The sequence below is a fragment of the Peromyscus maniculatus genome, chromosome 3, assembly GCF_049852395.1.
Source record: "Peromyscus maniculatus bairdii isolate BWxNUB_F1_BW_parent chromosome 3, HU_Pman_BW_mat_3.1, whole genome shotgun sequence".
Lineage (NCBI taxonomy): Eukaryota > Metazoa > Chordata > Mammalia > Rodentia > Cricetidae > Peromyscus > Peromyscus maniculatus.
In genome coordinates, this window is record NC_134854.1 from 19,929,167 (window position 1) to 19,949,740 (window position 20,574).

The following is a 20,574-nucleotide window of genomic DNA, read 5'->3' on the forward strand; positions in this document are numbered from 1 at the left end:
CAGATGTAGATGCAGGATGGATGGTCAGCTGCCTTGGTCCTCGCTGAGCAGCCTCAGACAATTGGCTCCCTGTGTCTACTCAGATTTCTCATCTATAAAATAAGAAAAGTAGTAGTTCCTGTTTCATAGAGTTAGTGAGAAGGAATACGTTAGACGTACTAAGCTCTTGTCAGAGCCATCAACAATAAGACTTTACAGTGCAAATACACATCAGGCCCTACCTTTACTAGAACACTCTGAGAAGTGGGTCTCATTACTACCTTCATTTTGCCAATGACAAATGAGGGATTCAAAGAAAATAAGTATCTTCTCTATGGCCTTAGAGCCGAGTAACCTGGCCAGGGTCCCAACCCCAGGAAATTGCTATCAAGCCTGAGCCTTTATGCACTGTAGAGCTTTGAACATCATTTCACTGTGTGATGGGGTCCTCACTGCTCTTAGAATCTAATCATCTTCAACTCAGTTATTTGCTATGCATGAGTGTGTGCACTGTGCTGTACACTGGTTTTAGCAGAGATGCCCAGAATAGCCACTCTGCTATACATAACGTATCCACATATGCACACATGTGCAGAGGCTCATGTACACACACAAAGCTGGCAAACCACATGAACTGTAAACTGCTACTTCAAGTATATTTTCTACAGAGTATAAAGAGAGAGGCCTTCCTAATTCATTTTTACTTTATAGTGAAACCAGAATTAATCTGTTCAATCCCAGCTGCAGCTGGGCTTAGTGATACATAGCTATAACCTTGGGAGGCTGAGGCAGGAGGATTATGAGCTCCAGCCCAGACTGAGCAATACAGTAAAATCCCATATCAAAACTAAAACAAAACTAAAATTCTAATTCACCTAAATTTCTTACTAAGATTATTTTCTACAGTAAAGTAAATACATTTGGTAGAAATTGCAAAGTCACATGGCTTTAGTTCCAAAAGGTAGGAAGTGCCCTAGTTTCTAGAGGAGCAACTGATCTAGTTTTGATCTAGTTCCCAGAAGAGCAAGTTTTAAACTGTTGATGAAAAACCAAGCAATAGGTTTGCTTTGGTTTGGTTTTGTTTAATCAGAGAAGTGGGATTTGAAGAATTAGATGTAACATGGACCCATGAGATCCGAAGAAATAGAGATGTAACCCAGGCCCAGAAGTTCATCACAGAGATACATTTGAACAGTCAAAGCATCAGAACATGTGTGCATGCTTATGACAACTTTCGAATGCTCAAATAGTGTGTATGTTTTATTTATATAGTTGATGTCATTCCCTGTGACCTCATTTGGTTTACACAGGAGAAACCTCATTAAGCGAGGTATGCAGTAGAGATCTGACGAATCGGTTTTATGCAGGAGGAAATGCAGGCTGAGAGATCCGACCACTTGGCTTAGGTCACAAAGCGGCTCTCCTGCAGAGCCATGCTTATTAGCTGCCACTACTGCCACCAAATCTCAATGTCCCCCGGCATTTCTGCTGGACCTGGTGTGTCACCTTACCTAAACTAAGATGGGCTTTTGCCAAGGCCTGGGAGCTAGGAGTGATTTTTGCGGGAAAAGCTCCAGAGCAAGAGGTGGCAGTCCATGGGTAACTGCCCTTTCAAACTACCTGCAAAGGCCCCAAGCACGGTTTGGAGCAGAGGAGGTCACTGGCAGGGAGAGAGAAGCTTCCATGTGCAGAAAGCCCAGCTTCCCCACAGCTGGCTCTGTTCATCCCAAGTTGTATTTGGTATTACTACTACTGGCTCTTGATTCAAACTGCAGTGGTTGAATCCTGGCGCCTCACTCACCTCTTCGAGTCTCCTCCCCTTGTTAGGAGAATGACTTTAAGAATCATCTGAATTTTGCGGAGCTGATGTGAGAAGTAAAACACAATATGGTTATAGAAAGGCTAACATTTTAACTGACACACGGGAAGGTGTGTGTTTGGTTTTTTGTTTGCTTTACGTTGTTTTGTTTGCTGAGTTGCTGAGAACTAAAACCAAGGCCTTAATGGGCTCTACAGGCACTCCTCCGCTGAGCTACATCCCCCGCCTACACGGGAACTTCTCACTGAATACCACTGTCTTTAGTATTTCCTGAGGAAAGATAAGTGGCTTTTCTGTTGCTATGATAAAGCATTCTGACCAAAGACAACTTATGGGAGGGAAGGTCTTATTTGGCTTACACTTCCAGCTCACAAGCCGTTGAGGGAAGTCAGGATGGGAACTCACGTGGAACTGAAGCAGAAACCATGGAAGAATGCTGCTTCCTGGCTCACACACTAGCTCACCCATAGGCTGATGCCTAGCCAGGTTTTCACATAGCCCAGTAGCTCTTGTGTAGGGATGGTGCCACCCACGGTGGGCTAGGGTCTCTTACATCAAACAGCAAAAAAGACAATGTCTCGCAGGCACTCTAATGTAATCTAGACACTTCCTCAACAGTGGTTCCTTCTTCCCAGGTGACTCTAGGTTGTGTCAAGTTGACAGTGAAATCTAGTCAAGGCACAGAGCTGGTATTTCAACATAAGCAGCTGAACTACAGAGAACAATTTCTCCACCACAGTCCCACACTTCTTCTCTATTTGTATTGTCCATCTGTCTGAACTGCCTTTTCCAGCTTGACCCATTCACACTCTCCCTTCGTCTCTCCAATCAAACCTCTGCTCAAATGTTCTTCAGAGTAACCTCTCCCGGCTGCCTAATCCAAAGCAGGCACCCTGTCACTCTCCATCGCTGTCAGCAGCTAGATTCCACCCACCACCCGTGCAGGGGAAGCTGCAATCACATGCAGTTCTGTCTTTTCATTTGATTACTCCTAGGTTGCTTTCTCTACTACCAGAAAAAAAGCTCTATGAGGACAGGAGTTTGCTTTACCTTGCTTTTTCCCCCTGAAGACCACAGTCAATGGCTTGTTGCATTAATGTATCTATTAATACGTAAAATACCCATGGACACCTACATCTAATATATTGAATCACTATCAAGGGGAGACAAAGTACGGGTAAGTTCTAGTTCCTATTTACCAAGGACTTGCACTTTATCTGTCCAGGGGCTTTGGAAAGACTCACAGAAGCCCACTCAACCAAGCATGACACAGTGTGCCAAGGACCGAGAGGGGCTGAGTCTCTGGGAACCCGTAGCCTGACTTTCATCATCTTGCTAAGGTGTTGACATCCTTACCAGGGCAGTCTGACAGGACCTCTTTTCTGAACAAGTATTCTGCATCAGCAAATCAAACAACAGCATTTCTGAAAGTGACTTCAAGTGAATTTAAGTGTTCTCAATGAGACAAGTCATGGTCATTTTCTTTTGGAGGTGACAGTCTCTAGAATCCTCTACAGAGAACACTGGGCCTTCCATTCAAAGCACATTTTTTAATTACAGAAGCTACTCCCCAAAGTAAACTGGGGAAGCAAATGCTTTACAACTGTTAAAGATCCTGGGAGATTGAAAAGCAAGCTATGTACTCGGCTCCCTCAGTCCGGGCCACAGGACTGTGTCTCCTGTGGGGGTCATTAATCAATCCCATTAAGTCATAATTCTTCTCCAAGCTAAGAAAACACAACCCAAACAGAAGTAAGCATTTCCTGCTCTTGCCACTTACCCCTAAATATGAAGAGTGGCCTTCTAAAGACTTCAGTCTTCCTGAGATTAGCTGGGGAAGGTCTGCACAATATCCACTGGATGTGTCCGGAAAGAGAACGTGCCAAGTGTGATGAGGGGCGAGAACACGACTCGATCCTGACCGCTCCCATTCAGAGCTGTTTCGCAAGCTCAGATAAAGCAATGCAGAGCTCCCCAGGATGACAAGACGAAAATAAAACAAATCATTTCCAATGTGATTTCCTGCTGAGCAGCGTGCTAAGCTGCCCACTGTGGGTAGTTGCTAACTAACACAGAACAGACCTTAGGATCTTGAATGGCAAATCCCTCCATACGACAAATGACATTGTGTAGATATTAATGAATGGGGGGGGGGGCAAAGGAAAGCCACATGATATAATGGAACCATCAATGGTTGCAGCCGAGGAAGACAACACTGTGCTTCATCAGAGAAGTGCAGCTTGATCTGGTGTGATGGGCCAAAGGAACAAGTGCCCTCTGGGACAAGCTAACTTTCATTAAAGAAGCTCGGGGAATGCAGAGTGGCTTGCTTAAAGAGCAACACAGTTTAACATTTTTTTAAAATTGAGACAATGTCTCATACATTTCGGTCTGGCCTCAAATTTACTATGTAACCAAAGACGATCTTGAACTTCTGATCCTCCTGCCTCCATCACCAAAGTGCCGGCATTATAGGCATGTGCCACTACACCGATTTATGCAGTGCTGGGATCCAACTCAGAGCCTTGTGCATAACCGACAAGCCGCGTGCAAAGTAATATAATTTATCAAGTGCCTGCTCTACGCAATAATGCTAGAGGCTGGGGGCGGAAGGGCTAAAACCTCACAAGACATCCCTGCCGCTAGAGAAGAACAAAGCATTAACTTAAACAAGCCATCACTTACTTTGGTCCTTGTAAGAATCTGGGGTAGAACAAACACTACAGACAGCATCTTAGAGCTAAGGAAGCCAAAGTTCCGAGTGGTGAGTGAAAACGCCAGATCTTCGTGTAAATGAGTTCACAAGCTCAGTGCAGGCCTGACCACAAATCTTGACTCCTACTGTGACCTTCTCCTGCCTACAGACTCCACCTTGAGACAAAAGCCCCCCTTCAAATTGATTTCTGAGGTCAGTTAAAATCTGACCAGTAACTCTACACTTCTCATCACTTCATTATGCCATTAAAAACATGATTTGACTTCCTGTCATACAGACACCATCTGACCATGTGACAAAAACAGTCAGATGACCTCCAAAGACAAGAAACTCCACTCTCACTCACAGAGCAAGTCACGACTCAAGGATGCCAGATGGCTCTGAGAAGCCCCAAAGACCACAGGGTCCTTAAACTACACTTCTGGGGCCGGGCACCCAGTCAGAATTGGTGGGTCTATCTACTGTCCTGTGTTCATGGTGGAGGTCTTCCACCTCCTTCCCCTGACTTCCCCTGGCCTGTTCCTCAAACTTCCGTGCCACTTTAGATTTGCATGCTCTTCCTGACATGTTTTTAAGTGTGTGTGCATGTTTATGGTGCGAGGGCACACGTGGAGGTCAGGGAAAAACCTCAGTTGTTATCCCCAGGAAAGCCACCCACCTCCTTTGAGAAGACCTCTCATTGGCCTGGAGTTCCCAGGGTAGGCTAGGGTGGCAGTCCAGTGAGCCCCGAGGACTCCCTAGTTTCTGTCTCCTCCACTCTGGGATTACAAGAGCACACCAGCAGATCTAGCACTTTGATGTGGGTTCTGAGGATCAAACTCAAGTATGAACTTGCCAGGCTAGCCCTACCTACTGAGCTAACCGCTGACATTTCTGGTCCTTGGAGATACTCATTCCTTTTCAATCATCCTTTATTCTGTGGTCAAAGGGATTCTTTAACGTCTTCCTCTGTTTCTTTCTTTCTTTCTTTCTTTTTTCTTTTTTCTTTTCTTTTTTTTTTTTTTTTTTTTTTTGGTTTTTTGAGACAGGGTTTCTCTGTAGCTTTGGAGCCTGTCCTATAGCCCAGGCTGGCCTTGAACTCACAGAGATCCACCTGCCTCTGCCTCCTGAGTGCTAGGATTAAAGGCGTGTGCCATCACAGCCCAGCATCCTCTATTTCTAATAAAATATCTTATGTTCTACTTTATATTCCCATGCATGTGTATTTCTATATCACCTCTGAACATAAAAGGCCCTTGAAGACAAAAATCTGTAACCCAATGATACATCTAAACTTACCAGCACAAAGTCCTGAACTAAGTAAACATTTGGATGGTATATTAACTAAAAAAAAAAAATCTTCAGACCAGCGGTGGTGGCTCACACCTTTAATCCCAGCACTTGGGAGGCAGAGGCAGGCAGATCTCTTGAGTTCAAGGCCAGCCTGGTCTAGAGTGAGGTCTAGGGCAACCAGGACTGTTACACAGAGAAACCCTGTCTCAAAGAACAAAAAAATAAACAAAAGAAGGAAAGAAAGGAAGAAAGAAAGAAAGAAGAGAGAGAGAGAGAGAGAGAGAGAGAGAGAGAGAAAGAAAGAAAGAAAGAAAGAAAGAAAGAAAGAAAGAAAGAAAGAAAGAAAGAAAGAAAGAAAAAGAAATCTTTGATTTCCATCCCTCCCTTGAGAGAACTTTTACCTATTCTTATCTACCTGTACCCTTTCATTATTTCTCCAGAGCTATAACATTTTGTTAAATATTTATTGAGCCTGTCACACTGAAAAGTTCATAACATCTTCAGTTCTTCCAAATATATCTCATGGATGAGGGTGATCATGGATGAGGATGATCATGGGTGGGGATGACCATGGATGGGGACGATCATAAATGAGGATGATCATGGGTGGGGATGATCATGGATGAGGATGATCATGGATGAGGATGGTCATGGATGGGGATGATCATGGATGAGGATGATCATGGATGGGGAAAAATGGAAGTTGATACTTGAGGGAGAAAGCATTACCAGCCTTGACCTGCTCAAGTCAATTAATGTTTAACATCAGTCCTGAATCTTCAGTTCAACTTTCAAATCAGGGGTCTTACAGCAAAACCCCTTCACAAGAGAGATGAGAATCAAAAGGAGCATCAGACTATGAAATTCTGTTTCCTCTTTTCACCTATAAATTAGGTTAAAACTGATAGTGCACTATCACCTGCCCACTTACCCAGCAAAGGAGCCAGGCATCCCCCCTAGACTTCTGAAATAACATTTATTTTGCCTTCATAACCCAGAATAAACTACCTAGATTAAAGAGAAGCTGATGTTTTAGTTCCTGCTTTTACTAAATTGCTTGAGATCTCTCCTTTTTCTTTCAGACCCGTCCAGCGCTCTGGACCTCTCTGAGTGATGTGTCAATCACTATGGCTCCAAGGGTCATCATCAAAAGAGAAGGAACATGTCTGGCCCCCATGGAAGTACCACTCTCCTACTTAGGCAAGTCCATAAATCTGTCAGCCCAGAATCCTTTGATACCTGGTGAAACTAAAAAAATCACACCTAGAGCAGTCGAGTTGGAACTGGTGTGGCTCTTGTGGGTCAGGAACGCTGTCTGCCAATGCATAAACTGATCATTGGAAGTAAAATCGCTTTCCTGGAATCCTTTATGATTATGTCCCTATCTCATTGGCTTCATTTTTTTTTTCCTTTTTCTTTTTCTCTTTGCAATTAAAAATCATTTTTTTCATATAATAGGTTCTGATTTCTGTTTCCTCTCTCTCATCTCCTCCCAGGTCATCCCCATCCATCCATCCATCCATCTCCATGATTTCTTTTGCTCTCATTTTAGGAAACAAACAGGCGAATAAAAGAAAAACAAACAAACCAGAATAAACTAAAACAAACAGAAGAAGAAAAAGGAAAAGCATGAGAAACACACATACACATCATAAAAACACAAAATTGGAAATCATAATATATCAGAAAAAGATCAGTAAGATTAAAAAAAATGTACAAGCAATACGAGACAAAAAAAAAATCTCTGAAACAACCATTGAGTTCTTTTGTGTTGCCCACCTACTGCTGGGCATGGGCTTGCCCTCCAGGGTGGTTTGCATACTCAGTGAGACGCCATTGGAGAAAACTAATTTTTCCTTTGTGAGCAGTTGACAACTGGAGATAGCTTCTGGGTTAGGGGTGGGGCTCATGTCCACTTCCCCCCTCAGCACTGGGACCCCCTCTGACTTGGACCTGTGCAGGCCCTGTGTGTGCTGTCACGGTCTCTGAGACCATGTGTGCCAGCCCTGCTGTGTGGAAGGCACTGTTTTCCTGGTGCCCTCCATCACTCTGACTCTTACAATCTTTCAGCCACCTGTTCTCAGGGTTCCCAGAGTCCTCAGGGGAGGGATTTGATGGAGACATCCCACTGAGGACTGACTGTTCCGAGGTCTCTCACTCTCCGCACCTTGTCCAGTCTCCGGTGTCTGTGTTAGCTCCCATCTCCTGCAGGAGGATGGCTTCACCTCTTCTAGGCTGGCTTTCTACTTTCCATTTTCTGATTTGATTTGTTTCCATTCCTTTTATGTCATATTCATTTGTTATAAGATGTGAATATTTTATACTATATTATTAAATTTGAAAGAATACACACACACACACACACACACACACAGTCTTTTCATTTAAAAAAAAAAAAAAAAAGATGCCAGGCAATGGTGTCAATGCCTTTAATCCCAGCACTCAGGAGGCAGAGGCAGGTGGATCTCTGAGTTCGAGGCCAGCCTGGTCTACAGAGCGAGTTTCAGGACAGCCAAGGATACACAGAAAAATCTTGTCTCAAAAAAAAAAAAAAAGACACTCCAGTCACACTGACACATGTCTATAATCACAGCACCCAAGAGGCTTAAACAGGAAGATTCAAAGCAAGCCTGAGTTGCGTAATAAAACTCTGCCCACCTCCCAAAAATAGTAAGTTTTTTGTATGATAAATCAATGAAATTCAATTTAGTGAAACAAGTTGGAATAGAAAAGCCCTAGATACCTGGGCAGTGGTGGCGCACGCCTTTGATCCCAGCACTCGGGAAGCAGAGGCAGGCGGATCTTTGTGAGTTCGAGGCCAACCTGGTCTCCAAAGCAAGGTTCAGGAAAGGCGCAAAGCTACACAGAGAAATCCCATCTTGAAAAAAAAACAAAAGAAAAAGAAAAGAAAAGCCCTAGATGTGAAGTGAGAAGATCAGGGTTCAAATTCAGCCTCTCATCTGCTCTGGCAGTGATTGCGCCCATGGCTGTGCTTCTGGGGGTCTCCGTGTATGTTTACACCGCTAACAACCCCGCAGTGCAGAGGAAGCTGAGTGAGGATTCCTCGGCGAGCTCTGTGTGACATCAGACCCAACTCACCGAGGACTCTCTGGAACATGAGGGCCCTTCTTACCAGTTTCTTCCTTTCTTATCCAGAGTCAGCCCTGGCTGCCGAACCTTCTAAAGGCAGACTGGTTTTAGGAGGCAGACATAACTGCAAGAATATCACAGACTATTCTGTCCTGCTATTCTGCCTGTGCCTTTTCAAACTGTACGCCAGTACTCACTGAAGGAAGTCCGTTAAATATGGGTTCAGTATGACCCTTGTGCACTTGAGAGGCAGCGGGAGCAGAACCTGGGACTTCCTCCAGAGAAAAGCCTTGAACAGCATGAGGTGAGAGCTTCCACGGCATCTAGAAAAGAGTGTGTGTGGGGGGGGGGGGGCACATCAAACAAACAAAAACAACTTGAACTGAAGTTGAACATTAAAGAGGTTGGGGGGATATTTACTTACTATTTATTTTCCTCTTTTCTGAGTTCAAAATGGCAACCTGAACAAATATTTTTTTAATTTTATTTATTTGTTTGTTTTGATTTTTCAAGAAAGGGTTTCTCTATAGTCCTGACTATTCTGGAACTTACTCTATAGACCAGGCAGGTCTCAAACTCACAAAGATCTGCCTTTCTCTGCCTCCTGAGCACAGAGATTAAAGGAATGCACTACCACTGCCTGGCCGAACATTTATATTTTTAAACAGGAAAAACAAAAACAAAAACAAACAAACAAACAAAATCTACAACATGAGCTGGGCGGTGGTAGCACACACCTTTAATTCCTGCACTCAGGAGGCAGAGGCAGGCAAGCTCTGTGAGCTTGAGGCCAGCCTGGTCTACAGAGCGAGTTCCAGGACAGCCAGGACAGGGCTACACAGAGAAACCCTGTCTCAAAAAATAAAAAATTTAAAAAGCAATGAAATCATTTAAAATCCAATTTAAAAAAGTCTTGAGATGAATATATATCAAGACGTGACAATGACCTCCATATCCTTTCTGCGTTTGTTTCCACACTGGCCTTCAGACAACGTCCAATCACCTTTTGAATTCCAATTATCTCTCTCATGGTTTGGTAAACATTTTCTGTGCATTTAAATGAATGCATAATATTTCATCATGCTACTGAGTCCTTCTGTAACTAACTCTTCCCCTAATCCTAGACACGTGTAAAATTTGGTGATGATGTTTATCATTATATGTTCATATTTATTTATTTAATAGCACCTATAGTTTTCACTTCAGAACTCCCCACACACTATTTTAGTGGCTGTTTCTTTTGTATGAAGCATAGAACAGATCAAGAAAACAGAGCTACAGGATGAGAGCTGCAGCTGGCCCTGTGGGGGAGGGGAGGCCAAAACCAAACCGCACAGCTGCGTTCTAGCATATGCCCTCAGTCCTGGCTGGACGCAGGGATTATTTGAGCCTCACATTCGGCTTTATTTCATCAACACCTTTTCGAATTCTGTATTCCTGTTGCTAGAGTGGACTAAAACTCTCTGCAAACAAGGGTTCCTAGGTTGACTGTAATGTGTGTTTACGTATGCTTGTTTAGAGAAAAGGTTTAAGGTGCCTCACGTATGTGGCTTCTGAAGGATTTGAGTCTTTGGCGATCCACTTGTTTTCTTGTAGTTGTTCTGTTCTGAGGATATTTCAGTCAGCCGGGGGAGTTTCCTCTTATTCCTCAAAGTCTTCCTTCATATGGCAGCTGTTTTTTTAGCTCCTTTCTCTCTTGTTTGTATAGAAATCAGTTTGACATGCGCCACATCATATCAGCACTCTGGGCTATTCCAAACACTTCATTTTTATCTTGTTCCATCTCTTGTCTAATTATAACCTGGCGGAGGCTTGCTTCCTCCAACTCCTGAGGTCACAAACCAGCCTTTTCTAGATGGTATCTGATTATATTCATCAAGTCGAAAGCTACAGCAAAGGGAAAGGGAAATGGTGAAGATTTTTGAGTGAAGGGCTTTATGCTGTCTATAGAAGAAAATAAGACAGAGAATGCGAATGCACTGTTGTTCATTGCAACCTAAGATCGTTCTGCTGAGATGTTTGTTCAGTGATGACATGCATTTGTCACTAGTTTGCTGTTGATTTGTCTGTTTTTTGTTTTTTGTTTTGTTTGTTTGTTTGTTTTTGTTTTTGTTGTTGTTGTTGTTGTTTTTTGTTGTTGTTGTTGTTGTTGTTGTTGTTTTTTGTTTTTTGTTTTTTTTTGGTTTTTCTAGACAGGGTTTCTCTGTGTAGCTTTGTGCCTTTCCTGGAACTCACTTTGTAGACCAGGCTGGCCTCGAACTCACAGAGCTCCGCCTGGCTCTGCCTCCCGAGTGCTGGGATTAAAGGCGTGTGCCACCACCGCCCGGCTGTCTGTTGTTTTTTTTAATATTTACTGTATGTAAAATTTCTGAATTCTGTGCTATGGCATGGAAGCATTTTGATGATGAGCAGAAAGGGGTCCTGTCTCTAGCTAGTGCAGGGCTTCACACCTTTTGGGAACATTAGACCTGACAAACTTTCCTGTGTGTGGCTGTCACAGCAACACAGTGAGAGAAATGGGACAGGGACAACGTCCTGGTTTTTATGATAATGAAGAAGACCCAGTTATAGCATGATGTTCTAAAATCTATCAGAACTAGGAGATGGAAAAGTCTAGGCTCACACTGATACATTTCCATCCCTAATCCAACTTGATCACCACCACTCTCAACTGAAAATAAGGATTTGCACCGAGTAGTCCTTACATGGTGCCTTTTCTGGAGTTTCTGGTTGCTCTTTACTTTTATAAATTTTATAAGGAAGACCTCCCAGGCCGCTGTCAGATTGGTGTTCCCTAAACTGCTGCCAGGCAGGAGCCTTCCCTAGGTGCCCATATTTCCTCTCTTCACTCAGCCAAAGTCTACGTTCCTTTCCCTGTCCCCACACACAGTTTGACCCCAGGCCAGGGTGGCATCTGCCTCAATCCCTTTGAGGTCCAAGTCCGTGCCGCCCTGTAGAGTCTTTGATAGTGGGCATCTGGGGACAGCTGTGCCTCAGCCACCCAGCAGCAGCCCCTACACCTTGCTCCACAATGGTCTAGTGTTCCTCTGCTCCCTGAAAAAAAGACCCACCCTATTGGGCCCAGGCCTCCCACCAAGTGTGTGACTTGGGGCCCTCAATCAAAACAGGATGGTGGTTAGATGCTGGAGATACTTAACCACCATTTCACACACACACACACACACACACACACACACACACACACACACACACACACTGTGGATACTTCATTCAGTGAAAGGTGTCAGGATCCCATCGTCCTGAGGTTATTTTGATTCTAGAACAGGGAAAATGTAAATGCTGCTTTTTAGTTTCTTTTTTACTATACTGCTTGGAGAAGACAGGTGGTCCCAGTAAGTATTTTTGCATCTAATTAAAAAAAAAAAAAAAAGTGTTTCCCAAATGTCTGTAGTCCTTCTCATGAAAACCTAAGATGAACCACTGTAAGGAAGGATGGCCTACCCAGATGGGCAAGGCTAGAGTACAACAGCGCCGTCTACTGGACAAAGGCAGAGCTCATTGGCTGCATTCCACGCAATGGTAGTGAAGAAAATATGGCTGACATTGAACCAAGGAGCAGGAAGAAAGCCTTGAAGAGTCGCTGTCTTTAAAATGTTTTAAAGTTTACTCACCCCACACCCAAACCACCAAAATCTGTGAGTCGACTTTCATTTTTATGAAGCTGTCTCCAATAGCGTTTACTAAACACCTTCTCACCTTGCCACCCAGACATTCATTCCTTCATTCGTTCACCAGGCACCAGGCCCTGGGCTCACTCAGCTTGTTGACGATGTTAAGTGAAACCCAGCATCCCCAAGTTATTGGTCGGGCTTCTAAAACTGGGTCTAGGCAGGAATCTGTTTCCTAGTCTTTATCAACTTCCTTTTGATCCTTATTTTTTTCCTGAGATTCTCTGGTCTCTGCTGAGCGGTAAATGGGTTGTTTGGCTATCTGCATAAAAGAACCAGGCTATGCCGGGCGGTGGTGGCGCACGCCTTTAATCCCAGCACTCGGGAGGCAGAGCCAGGCGGATCTCTGTGAGTTCGAGGCCAGCCTGGGCTACCAAGTGAGTTCCAGGGAAGGCGCAAAGCTACACAGAGAAACCCTGTCTCGAAAAAAACCAAAAAAAAAAAAAAAAAAAGAACCAGGCAATATATTAACTTCAAACTGGACTTCTCCCATGTAAACTCAAATCCTCGGATCCTTAGAACTGCTATTCAAGAATGACTCGACTCTAGGCAGAAGTGCGTGTGCATACCTGTAATTCCAACCCTTAGAAGGCTGAATGAAGCCAGAGGATTGGAGGTTATGGGCCAGTCTGGGGGATGTGGCAAGACTCTGTATCAAAATAAACAAACAACAACAACAACAAAAGAAAATAATGATTCTAATAACAAAATCTTCCAGTGATTTCCCAGTGGGTAAGTGGAAGACAGAGACTGTGTGTCCCCCAACCAGCCATCTTAGTCAGCAGCTGCATTTTTTATTCATGCAAATGGCCAGATCTGACCAGCTGGCTAGAGAACATAGAAAGCTTGAACTTCATTAGGCATTGTTATTTTATATTAATACACAATTTTTAAATTTTCATTACTGACGTGGAGGGATGGTTCAATGGGTAAAAAAACTGAAGATCTGAGTGTGAATATCCAGGCTCCATGGAAAGTGGAACATGGCACTCCATGCTTATAATTCTAGTGTTCCTGTGCTGACGTGGGAAGCAGAGACAGGAGAATGCCCGGAAGTTCACAGGTCAACTAGCCTGGCCTATGCAGCAGCAAACAACACCAACAACAAAAAAGATACCCTGCCTGCCTCCAACATGGAGGAAGGTGGGAAGCAATACTAAATAGTGTCCTCTGTTCTGTTGTCCATAGGTGCTCACACTTGCACATGTGCATGCACGCGTGTTATAAATACACACATAAACACACACCAAAAACTTTCCATTACTGGTGAATGAATGAATGAATGAATGAATGAATGAATGTATAAAATGTATAGTCTTATCTTTAAAATTGAGTAGACCACTCATACCATGAGGAAGAGAAAATAAATAATTTTTAAAAGGCAGGAAACAAAGAGACAGGCCATTGGGGAGGCAGCGCAGGGGAGACAATATACTAAAACACTTTGTTGGAAAATGGTGTAATGAGTATCTAATATCTTGCATATTAAATTTAAAATAAATAAATTTAAAATATAAAAAAAATCTGCCTAAGAGGCTGAGCATGGTGGTACACATCTCTAATCTCAGCACTTGGGAAAATGTGGCTGGAAACTCACAAGTTTGAGGCTAGCCTTGACTACATACAAAACCATGGCTCAAATTTTTTTTTCATTCTAGGACAATCATTTATGATGTTGGTTTGGCATTGAGTTTATGCACTCTTTCTTAGCCATATCTTGGTAGTCAAAAATCTATTAACCAGGAAAAAAATTACAAGGAACCAAGAACGCAGCTCAATGGGAGAGTGTTGTCTTTTCCTAGCAACACAAGACTTCCGGCCATAATGTAAGCTCTCTGTGAATCTGTGTCCTGGTGTGGGGAGAGGTAGAAGGAGATGGAGTAGAGATGGGAAGCAACAATTACCAGGATAGTCCTTATAGTAATGCTGTGCTGGAGAGGCCTAAGGCTAATTCCATTTATAATCAGTTTTCCATCATAAACAATTGTCTCCAATGAGCCATGGTCTCTTCAGCTTTTCATTAAATGTGAAAATAGGTAGCCGAGGTACGACATGTTACAGTCACAAGGCAGCCTCATGGGCTCTATCTCTCGTCTCTTCTCTTTCTTCCGTAAAGAATGAAAGGTGATTGTTTGGGGGTGGCTATTCATTAATGCTTGTGCAGCCTTCCTTTATTAAAAGAATCCCACAGTCAAGCTGAATCAGATTCTCTTGGTCTACGTTTCTCGTTTCTAAAGGGATGCAGAATCGTGAGGAAATGACAGCAGGTTTTTTAGAAATGAGAAGCCGTTGTCTTCGTCTCTCTGTTCTTTTTATTAAGCAGAGGAATGACTCTATGCGGGTTCTGCTCCTACTTGTCCCAGGGTTAGTTTTCCTTATGCGCTACACTGTCTGCCCCAGAGCCTGAGACAGGCACGCTCTCATATAGTGATTCCTGTCTGCTGCTGCAACTTTCTGGAGATCAAAGGGCCACTCTGTGCTGTCACCGTGAGTGACAGGCCAGCACTGTGCAATGCAACAGATCAATTCATTCTGCAAAAATAATAGGACTTCTTCCTTAACTGGTTGAGTAAAATCAAAGCAATGGTCTTGAACAACTTAATTTCACCCTTCAGGGGCAAGTCTTTCTTGGGTCCACAGCAAATTAACATTAGGCTGTGCTATGATTGCTTCCGGGTTAGCCATTTTACTACTATGTCAATCTTGTCCTACTTTTACCTATACCTTATCATTATTTAAAAATAAGTACCATGTGAATGTTCCAAAAACTTAGAATGGAAGGAGGAAAAGAATAATTCTCTCTGAATATGAATAAACAGGTTTATATTCTTTCAAAAAGCTGAGGCAGGAGGATTGAGATTTCAAGATCAGCCTGACTATATAGTGAATTGCAACCCAGCCTGGGCTACATATAGCAAGATTCTGACTCCAAAAAAATAAATTAGTAAAAGTTGAAAAATATAGTTAAATGAGCAAATAAATAAAATCAACTAATTAATTCAATAGTTGTGGATCATAGCCACTACTCCATCTAGGGAGCCAATCACATGACCGTCTGGCCATTTTTCTTTGGTTGATTATTATTCCTTTCCCACTACTCAGTCTGAGGCCTCTTCAACAAAGACCATGCATTTTAAAGCCCATGAACAAGTACAAGAGGTGTACTCCTTTGTTTTCTAGAACGAACCAAAACCTCTCAGTATCTTCGTTTTGACTAATATAGCTGATACCAATATTAAAAATGTTAGTGTATATACAACTAAAGTGTTCAACTTTATGGAATATTTTCATATACAGAGATATTCAATATGTTACTATTTATAAAAGGACCCAGAAAACTTAATGTCCACCAACAACAAAATGAGTGTCGCTTTCATCAATTTGGAATAAAGTGTAACAGCTGAAAATTATAAGAATCTAGATCATTACATAGTAAGGTGGGTGTGTGCGTTCATAATACGTGTGCTTCAGGATATATATATATATAGCTTCTTAAACTAGGGATCCATTTTTAAATGAAGGTGCCCCTTTCCAAAAGATAATGTTTGATATGATGTCTAAGGAAATGTACATATAGAATAAACTTCCATAGAAACATGCCAAAATGTTCAACGTAATCATGAATATATAGCTCTACTTGGTATCCAGGATCACAGATGAAGCATTCCTTATACTTTACATGTTACATAATATTTTTTTAGTAAGCATATATTTTTTTTCAGAGTTTTGAAAAGCTATTTCTAATCAAGAAAAAGTAACTCTTAACTATAGAAACTATTTTTATCACAGTTTTGGTGTCTTCAAATGAAACTACTTATATGAAGAATAGAATCTATGACAAAACACAGTAAATCTTAAGTAGGAAGAAAGACTAAGGAATGGAGTGTCGGAGTTGACTGGCTGTGTATAGTGTTCATGGGTACACAGCGAGGGCACATCAAAGAGACCTTTACGGAGTGGCTTTCAGCCGAACTTTGAAGGCCTTCTTCTTCTTCTTCTTTTTTTTTTTTTTTTTTAATGACTGGACCAAAACCAAAAATAGGCATCCCTCAACCCAGTGCAGTAGACACTAACCCACACGGCTTGGCTGGAAATCTGTCCCAGCTCTGCCTCCCAGCTTCACCCACAGACTCTCCCACGTGAAAATGACTGGAAGGATTTGTAGATAGATGATAGAGATCGAAGATAGCCAGATATATAGGAGACAGGAAAAAAAGGTGAGATCCCCCTCAGATACAAAAACTGATTGGCATAGCCAAAAGCTCTTCCTCACTAGGGTGGATGTGCCAGGATCAGATTTCCTTTCCTGACTTTTGCTCTGTTAGCTGTGGCTTTGTTTTTTTACTTTTTAGTATTGCGTTTTATTTATGGTGGGGGTTGGGGGGTGTGCAGCAGTGATGCCTATGGGATGGGCACAAGCTGTGGTGCCCATCATATGGAGGTCAAAGGACAATTTGGAGGAAGTCAGTTCTCTCCTTCCACCATATGTGTCCTGGTGATTGAACTCAGATTGTCAGGTTCGGTGCCAGGAGACTGATAAGCCAACTCAGCAGCTTAGTTATTGTTTTTATGGCATCATCCATATCTTTACACACACACACACACACACACACACACACACACACACACACACACAATGACGGTAGGGCGAATAGAAGGTCAGATCTGACAAAAGACAAATGTTCTTGTCTCAAATTCAAACTATTTCTTTTCCAGCTGAAAAAATGTCTGCATTTTGGCTCCTTCAGGTTTTTACAAGAGACAACATATCAAATTATACGTCTTTAAAATATCTAATGCAAGCCCTCAGAGAAGCCATTGTGTTAAATGTCACAAGAGGTTTTCACCTTAATATTTACTGGCTGGCAGGAGATGAGTCACTGCCATGGAATTTAATTTTAAATTGTTTTCAAGTAAACTCAAAGGATCCAACAGTATGAAATTTTGGAAGGTGACAAAGTGGCTTCAGAGATGTGAGAGTTTTTAAACAATATATCAAAGGTTGGCGCTAACAGTCCTGGGGGGTTATCAAAAGCTCTCAGCCATGCTTCCCTGAGTAAGAAAATTCATCTTGGAATTCTTACCATCTTCACTTGCCTGAGACCTCAAAGTATCGAGCCTCATATGCCTAGAAACTGCTCAAACATTCCTTTCTGGGGGTTGTCATTATATCCCTGTTTTCTGGATACGGGCATTGAGGGTACAGTCACTGGTCAGGGTCACCCAATGAGTCAGTGCCAAAGCTGGGAATACAACCCAGACTTTCTGACTCCCTGGCCTGTCCCCTGACCAGAAAGCCACATGCTCTTGACCAGTGAACAAGCTGTCTGTCTCTGTGTTCCTTCGGCACTGAGGGAAAGAAATGTCAACCCGGCCATTTCTTCTCCCAACCTTCATAAGTCGTTTATTTCATCAGCCAACAGGCAAGTTTCTCTAGATCGCTCTTCTTACTTGGAAAAAAAACAATTTTTGAAAAATTAATTTGTTGAGGAAAGGCTATTTTAATTTGGAAGAGGAAGAAAAGCACTTCTCCCCCTGGTATCACATTGTGTAACACATGGGCGGTGTGACCACAGTGCAAACCACTTCCTGGACTCTGCCGATGGCAGGGTGTTTGGCCAGCTTTTCCATGTGGCCTTGTACCAGGGTCAGGCCTCCCATGGTTCCTGGTGAGGGAAGGTCCCCTGCACAAGCCAGGCCTTGACGTGGCCACCCCTCCGGCTCTTTTGAATCCCTCTTGACCACAAGAGAACCCAGCTCTGCGAACTATGCCCCATATGCCTCTTGTGATGGAGTCTGAGGTGACTGTCCAACAAGATGCCAGCCTGAGTCCAGGACAGCTTTACGGAGGACAAGGGGAGAGCTGTACCACCCTTCCCTGCCAGTGACCACAGCGGGGAGACAGGGTTATAACCCTGAGAAGCAGTGGGCCTGGTAGGCAAACTGTCCTCAGAGCGAAGAAATTCCTTCTCTCAGCATTTTATACCTGTCGTGTCGGATCATAAGACTCCTCTCTCCAAATGAGCTGATTTGTTTATTTCCAACAGCCGGTCGCCATCTTAGCGACAACTTCCAAGCCCTGGGTTTGGCTTCCAGCCGGCTGGTTCTGTCCTTCTGCCCTGACTTGACAAGTGACGCGGTCCTGGGTTCTGTGAGCAGACATGTGTAGCAGCTGCAAGGAGTTGAGGAGAAAAGAGCGCATTTCTGTGGCTCCATTCCTGTCTACTCTGACTTTGTTGAGACTTCTCAGTCCAACCCGCCCTCGTCAGGGTCATCTCAAATCCTCACACAGCAGCCTCCCAGGGCAGTGCCCACCTCTAACTCGACTCACGGAAGACTCTGGGGGCTGACTCCACCCCACTAACACTTCAGAACGACATCCTTGCTGACACGGGGTGGCCACACATCGGTTTTCCTACAGTTCTTAACACTGCAGCACCTAAAAAAGCTTGCTTCTACTTGTGTTTCCAGTCACACGTGGCTCCAAACTCACCATGTTATTCTTTCCTCTGGCTCCTTCCGCCTGCACAAGTCATCAAGTGCCATGTCCCCAAGAGAAGAAATGTTTGCTCGGTGTGACAGCACTCGATGTACTCCAGGGAGAGTGACAGCGTAATTTGTTTGCTATTCTCTCCAGCTTCGGAAGAGGTAAACTTCATCAACTTTTCTGACAAAGCACAAAGACTATTACTTGCCTTATCCATAAAATTGAAAAAGGAACAAATATATATACAACTTGGATACCTCAGAGAGGGCAGATGATTTTTGAAGTTTCTGTTGCTCTATGTGGGTGGTCAGGAGATGGAGGTCGCTCATGTTGGCCCCTGACCTAGCATGGAAATGTCCTCGTTGAAGTTCTGGTGATACCTGGCATAGATCTGTTTGCTTACTCAAGTATACCATGTGCTCCATCTTTCATTTACACAGTAACTAAACTTCCAAGACAGAAATTTCATTTCAAACAGTCTCTCATAAATAAATAAATAAATAAATAAATAAATAAATAAATAAATAAATAAATAAATAAATAAATAAATAAATAAATAAATAAATACTTCAGAATATTGCATGAGGGGCTGGGGAAATGGGTCACCAGTTAAGAGCACTGGCTGCTCTTCTAGAGGACCCAGGTTCCTTCTCCAGCACCCACATGGCAGCTCCTAACATCTGTGACTCCAGTTTAGGGGATTTATGGCACCCTCTTCTGGCTTCTGCAGGTACTGCACACATGTGGTGCACAGATATGCATGCAGGCAAAGCACCCATACACATAAAAAGAAGGAAAGAATATCACATGATCTCTCAACAACCCTGACTTTAAGGTATAGGTAGGGATGGTGAAACGGAGCCTCAGGTAGAGTTGGGCTTGGTGAGAAGATGAACCACATGTGTGGGTGTGAATAAGTATGCGTATATGTACCACGAGTGTGCAGGAGCCCTCAGAGGTCAGAAGAGAGGTCACATCCCCTGGCACTGAAGTTATAGGCAGTAGCGAGCCATCGAGTAGATGCTGAGAACCAAAACCTAGGTCTTCTGCAACAACAGTAAGGGCTCTTAACCACTGAGCCATCCACCCAGTACCAATTTGTACCTTCTTGATCCACTGTGTACATGGTAAAAATCCACTTTGAAGAAAAGAGTTTGTAAGCAAAATGTATCCAGATGTTTTCGAAAAATGCTCTCAGTTTTAAAAGAAGAAAATCTAGAAGGGCTGGAGAGATGAGCCTATGCTTACTTGGGTCCGTGAGCACTGCCACAGCCTCCCACCGCCCAAAGAATTCCACCTGCTTCCAAAAAGGAGCAGAGGCAGGAAAGGGAGCTGCAGACTGTTCTCATCGTTTCCATGTGTGGAGACAGATCAACTTCCACGGATGTCAGACGAGTCTGCCTGTTTGCTCCATTTTGAAAAGAGCATTTGAAGATCTGGAAGTCACTTGATGGAGAAATTTCCTTGACAGGACTTTACTGTCCTCCCCCATCCCCCACCCCAGGAAAACGGTGTTAATGGC

At 43.2% G+C, this 20,574-nt stretch overlaps 1 protein-coding gene across 2 annotated transcripts in view; it reads right to left on the bottom strand.

Annotated features, from left to right (window-relative positions):
* The window catches only part of LOC121828254 (uncharacterized), a 28,390-nt gene extending 8,878 nt beyond the window's left edge, over positions 1–19,512 (bottom strand). Inside the window, exons 1-4 of one of the 2 annotated variants that reach the window (XM_076566218.1) lie at positions 19,310–19,512; positions 19,059–19,232; positions 18,552–18,737; positions 9,074–9,199 (exon numbers count right to left, since the gene is read on the bottom strand). In XM_076566218.1, the coding sequence (XP_076422333.1) occupies positions 9,074–9,199; positions 18,552–18,737; positions 19,059–19,111 (365 nt within the window). In that variant the 5' untranslated portion in view covers positions 19,112–19,232; positions 19,310–19,512. The remainder of the gene's footprint in view (positions 1–9,073; positions 9,200–18,551; positions 18,738–19,058; positions 19,233–19,309) is intronic. The other variant, XM_076566219.1, reaches the window with a different exon arrangement.
* Positions 19,513–20,574: the final 1,062 nt, after the last annotated feature.